This window comes from Silene latifolia, chromosome 6 (genome assembly GCF_048544455.1).
Source record: "Silene latifolia isolate original U9 population chromosome 6, ASM4854445v1, whole genome shotgun sequence".
NCBI classification, from domain to species: Eukaryota; Viridiplantae; Streptophyta; class Magnoliopsida; order Caryophyllales; family Caryophyllaceae; genus Silene; species Silene latifolia.
Window position 1 is genome coordinate 135,862,059 of NC_133531.1, and position 6,108 is coordinate 135,868,166.

At 45.7% G+C, this 6,108-nt stretch overlaps 1 protein-coding gene across 1 annotated transcript; it reads left to right on the forward strand.

Moving 5' to 3' along the window:
* The first annotated feature begins 888 nt into the window (after window positions 1-888).
* On the forward strand, window positions 889-5,843 carry LOC141588759 (uncharacterized). Its single transcript, XM_074410185.1, has 4 exons — window positions 889-1,179; window positions 1,286-1,703; window positions 1,805-3,190; window positions 3,316-5,843. The coding sequence occupies exons 1-4, from the start codon at window positions 889-891 to the stop codon at window positions 5,841-5,843; spliced, it is 4,623 nt and encodes a 1,540-aa protein (XP_074266286.1).
* The last annotated feature ends 265 nt before the right edge of the window (window positions 5,844-6,108 follow it).

Below are 6,108 nucleotides of genomic sequence, written 5' to 3' on the forward strand. Positions count from 1 at the left end.
TTACAGACACAATATTGTTTTAAAACCAAAATTAAACACCCTTACTCGAAAGAGTAAGGCCCACTCGATAGAGTACCCAGAGACTCATAAAACCGTAGTATTACAGTAAATCCTTTGGAAAAGATATCTGACAAAAGTATAATCAAACAAGGTGACTAGTAAATAAAATTACAGTTGGGGTTTGAGAGTGAGAGGCAGTATAACGGGTGTTATAATACAATAATTTAGGAGGTTACTCTAGGGATTTCGAATTGGTATTAATTCGGAACGGTTACGTTGTACTGGTACTATATTATTATAGTGGATTCTAGTCAATTTGCTAGTGGGTTTTACTTTCAGTTTGGAAGGTTTTTCCTCTGGGTTTGATCCTAAAATATTGTCTCATCTTAATATTGCTTACATTTATTTGCTTTTACGGTTTACTTGTCGATCGGTTGCTTCCGTTGCGCGTGGAAGATTGACGCTAATTTCCCAACAATAACTTGTGTAATTAAATTGCTCGTCGCATTACCAAATATAAAAACGTAGTAATTATTAATAGAAGTATGAATTTCATTGTCAAAGATTTTATAAGAGTACTTTGTAAATACTCACATATATATTTTTATAAGATAACAATTGTATATGTACGTATCAATCAATTTAAAAAAAAATGGTCTCACACGCTTTTCTGATGAACGAGATAAGAATAGGGTTGTCGAAGGCCAGCCTTGGCACTTCGATAAGTTTATGTGGTGTTTGGGGGATCCGTGCACTACGGGTAAATTAACGGATACGCCTCTCTTTCTGGTTCCTTTGTGGGCGCGTATTTACGACTTACCAATTAGAGGTCGATCAAATGAGACCAATATCAAAAATCTGGGTCAACAGTTGGGAAAATTTGTTAGTATGGATGTGTTACCAAACCCGGAGCTAGAGAGAGCAGTACGAATTAGAGTGATACATGATGTACGTAGGCCATTGAAGTCGACTGTTAAGGTGCGTATGTCAGAGGGGAGGTCGGCTGCGACTGAGTTTAAGGTCAAGTTTGAACGATTACCAACTTTTTGCTATGGCTGTGGAGTGCTCGGGCATGGCGAGAAGGAGTGTGAAGATGGACCTTATGAGGAGGGTGAGCTGAAGTATGGGGAATGGTTACGGGCATCACCGTGGAGGGTTACAAAGACGTCTACTGAACCGGTGGGTAAGGCGGCGAGGATTTTACTGGGGGAGTTCGAGGAGGAGCAACGAAGGAGGGAGGAGGTTGTAATGGAGCAAATGATAGAAAAGCTTAAAAAAATTGCAGTCACATATGCTTCTAGCGAAGGAAGGTGCATCCATAGTGTTAGGGGAAAATGGGGAAGGGAATATGGAGAACATGGATAAGCAGGCGAGGGCAGGGGGAGTAGAAGAAGATGCTGGTATTGCGGGGGCCACTTCTGATAATGCTGGGCAGGATGAGACTGTTGGGGGAGGGGGGATATATGACATGGTGTGTGAGGAGAGGGTGATTCCTTTGACTGTCAGTGATGGAGGTTGTGTGGGGAAGGAGAAAGGGGCAGGAGCTGAAGGGAGGAAATGGAAGAAATTTGCTAGGGAAAAGGGGAGTGTGAACAGTGGAGGTAGTGATTCCACCATAGCTGATAGGGCGGGATCGAAGAGGGGTCGGGAAGGAGTTGAGGAGGGTCTGGAAAGTGCGGCGAAGAAACCTTTTATTGATATGGGTGTGTTTTCACCTGAGGCGGAGGTTGAGGGAGCTCAACCCCGCCGGGCCCAATGAATCTCTTAAGCCTCAACTGCAGAGGGCTGGGCAACCCCGATGCAGTTGGTGGTCTCCGGAATTTGATCCGGAGAGAGGCCCCGACTTTTGTCTTCCTTAGCGAGACGAAGCTGAGTAGTGTAGAGATGAGAAAAATTAGTTCTAGTTTTGATGAGTTTTATAGTATGGAGGTTGATAGCGTTGGTAGATCGGGGGGATTGGCTTTTATGTGGAGGAAGGACTTAAAGGTGGTGTTTCGAGCTGCTTCGGTTCATTTTATGGACTTCGATATTGAGATGGATAGTTTGAAATGGAGATTGACGGGCTTTTACGGCTGGCCTTCGGTCCAAGATAGGCATCTATCTTGGCAGCTGCTTAGAACTCTTGCTTCTGAGTCACAGGATCCTTGGTTATGTGTGGGGGACTTCAATGAGATTTTATTTGCAGATGAAATGAAAGGAGGGACTAGAGCTCAGTGGCAGATGAATAATTTCCGGGAAGCTGTGGATGATTGCGGGCTTAGTGATCTGGCTTATGTGGGCTATGCCTTTACGTTTGACAATGGACAAGGGGGTGAGGAGAATAGACAGTGTCGCTTGGACCGGGCCATGAAGACGGAATCCTGGAGGGAGATTTTCCCATACGCAAAACTTTTTCATATGGACCGTGAATGGTCGGAACATGCTCCCCTTAAAGTAGTCTTGAATGGGCGGAGTGAAGAGGAGCGGCCCCATAACAGTAGGTTCCGTTTTGAGCAGATTTGGATAGGGGAAGAGGGATGTGAGGACACGATCAAGCGGGTGTGGGAGGAAGAGGACTGGAATGTGCTAGAAACGATATCACGGTGTGCTCGTGAGCTCCAGAAATGGAAAGGAATTAGCATCGGGAAAATCCTCAGGGAGCTGAAGCGTAAGAGGAAGCGGCTCACATGGCTGAATGAGAGCGATAGGACGGCGTGTAATGTCGAAGAAAGGAAGAAAATTATGAAGGAGATTAACCATTTGCTTCGACAGGAGGAGACGTTTTGGCGACAAAGGTCGAGGGCGTTATGGCTAAAGGATGGGGACCGCAATACCAAGTATTTTCATAGAAAAGCGGGACAACGAAAGCAAAAGAATAAGATTAGTCGAATTGTTGAGGAGGATGGAACGACCAGGGAGGGGTCTGAGGCTATTAAAGCCGCGTCGGTGAGGTATTTTTCTTCCTTATTTACGTCCTCAAAACCTACGGATTTCGAGGAGCTGCTTGTGGGTGTACAGGGGCGTGTTACGACGGGCATGAATGAGACCTTCAGTGCGGCATATCGAGGGGATGAGGTCCTTGAAGCTCTCAACCAAATGCATCCTTTAAAGGCGCCTGGTCCCGATGGAATGAATGCCCTTTTTTATCAAACATATTGGCACATCGTTGGTCCTTCCGTGACTCGAATGGTCTTGGGCATCCTAAATGGTGGTGAGTTCCCGGGCTCTCTAAATAGTACTCATATTGTTTTAATCCCCAAAAAGAAAGCCCCGGATAAATTGCGTGACTTTCGGCCGATAAGTTTATGCAATGTATTGTATAAATTAATTTCAAAGGTCCTCGCCAATCGATCAAGCTTTTCTGGGGACAGTTGGTGTCGGAGAATCAAAGTGCTTTTACAAGGGAGACTTATCTCGATAATCTATTGATCGCTTTCGAGATGTTCCATTATATGAAAAATTCTAGAGGAGGTGGTGGGCATATGGCGTTGAAGCTCGATATGGAGAAGGCCTACGATAGGGTGGAATGGCTTTTTTTGCGACGGGTGCTCGAAGTCATGGGTTTTGACGCCAATTGGGTATCGAGAGTTATGCAATGTGTTCAGTCGGTGTCCTACGAGGTTCTTATCAATGGCTCCCCTTCTGCGAGTTTTGTTCCGGAGCGAGGTTTACGACAAGGTGACCCTATATCGCCGTATCTTTTTATTCTTTGTGCCGAAGTCCTCTCTAGCATGCTTAGGCGGAAAGTGGAGCTGGGCTCTCTTCAGGGAATTCGAATTGCACCGCAGGCCCCGATTATTTCCCATTTGTTTTTTGCCGATGATAGTATTATTTTTGTTAAAGCAGATGAGAACCAAGCTCGGGTGGTGTTAAATATTTTAGCACAGTACGAAGTGGCTTCTGGGCAATTGGTGAGTAAAGAGAAGACTACGGTTTGCTTTAGTAAAGGGACGACAACCAGGCGTAAAGAAAGGGTGGCAGCGGTTCTCGGGGTTAAGGTGGTGAATGAGCACGATAAGTATCTTGGCCTGCCCACAGTGATAGGCCACTCTAAGCAGCTACTTTCCAAAGTCATTCGAGACAAATTAAATAACAAAATGCAAGGATGGCGCGGTATGCTATTCAGCCGAGCAGGTAAGGAAATTCTGATAAAGGCAGTGGCCCAATCTATTCCTACCTATGCGATGAGTGTGTTTAAATTACCGTCCAATTTTTGTGATGAATTGCGTTCAATTGTCTCGCGGTTTTGGTGGGGTTCGAACAATGGAAAACGCCGGATACCTTGGGTTGCCTGGAGTCATATGTGTCGAGCAAAGGCTAACGGTGGGATGGGATTTCGGGATTTTGCAAAATTCAATCTCGCGCTTCTTGCGAAGCAGGCGTGGCGTTTGGTGAATGAGGATGGCAGCTTGATGGCTAGAATTCTTAAAGCTAAATATTTCCCTTCTTGTTCTTTTATGGAGGCTAATTTGGGGGTTAGTCCTAGCTATACTTGGAGGAGTATTTGTGAGTCCAAGATTGTTATGCGACTTGGCTTGAGGAAGTCTATTGGTGGAGGTGAAAACACGAGTGTATGGCTTGACCCTTGGATACCAGGCACGGAGACTAGACGGGTGATTTCCCCGCGGAGGGAAGCTGATGTGAACATGAAAGTGGGGGAGTTGATGGTGCAAGGGGAAAGACGGTGGGATAGGGGTATGATAGAGTCGCTGTTTTTGCCTTTTGAAGCGGAAAGAATTTTGCAAGTCCGGCTGAGTGAGGAGGTTCGTGAAGATGATTGGTGTTGGGAACATGAGAAGGATGGTGTGTACAGTGTAAGGTCGGGTTATCGGCTTCTAGCAGGGAGCTCTAGTGGTGAGGGTGAACAGTCTGACTCCATGGCCGCAAGGTGGATATGGAAAGCTATCTGGAAGATTCCCGTGCTGCCAAGGATCAAGGCTTTCATGTGGCAATTATGTAATGAAGCGCTCCCGACTAGAGCTAATATTGCAGCTCGGATGGGGCAGGTCGATACCGCGTGTCCTCGATGCCAAAGTAATGTGGAGACTTGTCTTCACGTTGTTCGGGATTGTGGGTGGGGGGATGGGATTTGGGAGGGCATGGGTATAGAGGTGGATAGGACAGTCGGGTTTGTGCGGGTGAGGGAGTGGATGGAAGGTATGTTAAGGATTTTGGATGCGAGGGAGAGGGTAGTGTTTGTGACAACTTGTTGGGTGTTGTGGGAAAAACGCAATAAGCTCATTTTCGAGGAGGCGAGGTGGGAGCAGGAGAGTATCTTGAGGCGTGTTAGGGATTTGGTGGGGGAAATGGAGTCGTTACAAGAGGTGGAGGAGACCTATGGGGGAGGTAATGGGAGGGTTGGTGAGCTGGAGGGAGGATGGGGAAGGCCATGCGTTGGGACGTGGAAAGTAAATGTGGACGCGGGTGTCATGGAGGGAGTTGGAGTGGGGATAGGTGTGGTTTGTCGCGATCACGAGGGTGGAATGGAGTGGGCTGTGTCGGTTCAACGGGATGGTAGTTGTGGGGTTCCCATGGCTGAAGCAGAGGCGATCCTTCTTGGACTAAAAGAGGCATGGATAAGGGGGCAGCGGAGCATTGTCATTGAGAGTGACTGTCTCGAGGTCGTTCAAGCCTTGAGGAAGAAGAAAAGGGGAAGAAGCGAACTGTTTATCATTTACGAGGATATTTTACTTTTTTGTAACCGTTTTTTACATTTCTTTACGCATTCTAGGAGAAACTTTAATAGATTAGCTCACGAAGTTGCTCATGCTAGGCCATGGAGCATTGGTAGGCGCGTTTGGATGGACGAGTTCCCGCTACAATTTGTTGATGTAGCTTCGCATGATTTACTTAATATGATATAAACCTTTATGGTTTTTTTTCAAAAAAAAAAGACTGCAATATTACACTACACGTATGCTTAGTCTTACAACTTCACATGACTTACGACCACCGACTTTTACCTAGCCCAACGTACTTTTATTTCCTAAATCCGCCCCTATATAGGAGTAATAAAGAAAGATAAAGAGAGACGATTTAGTTCTTCAATCTTTATGTATTGCACGAGTTATAATAAACTAGTAAAATTTTTTTGTTTTATATTTCATAGTGTGCATATAATTTATCCAA

Bases quoted from the DNA above. Each gene is read 5' to 3' on its own strand.
- LOC141588759 (XM_074410185.1), top strand. From the start codon at position 889: ATGGATGTGTTACCAAACCCGGAGCTAGAGAGAGCAGTACGAATTAGA. The intron at 1,180-1,285 runs GTGGGTAAGGCG...AAAAAATTGCAG, and splicing joins CAAAGACGTCTACTGAACCG to TCACATATGCTTCTAGCGAA. The intron at 3,191-3,315 runs GTGAGTTCCCGG...TTAATTTCAAAG, and splicing joins CTTGGGCATCCTAAATGGTG to GTCCTCGCCAATCGATCAAG.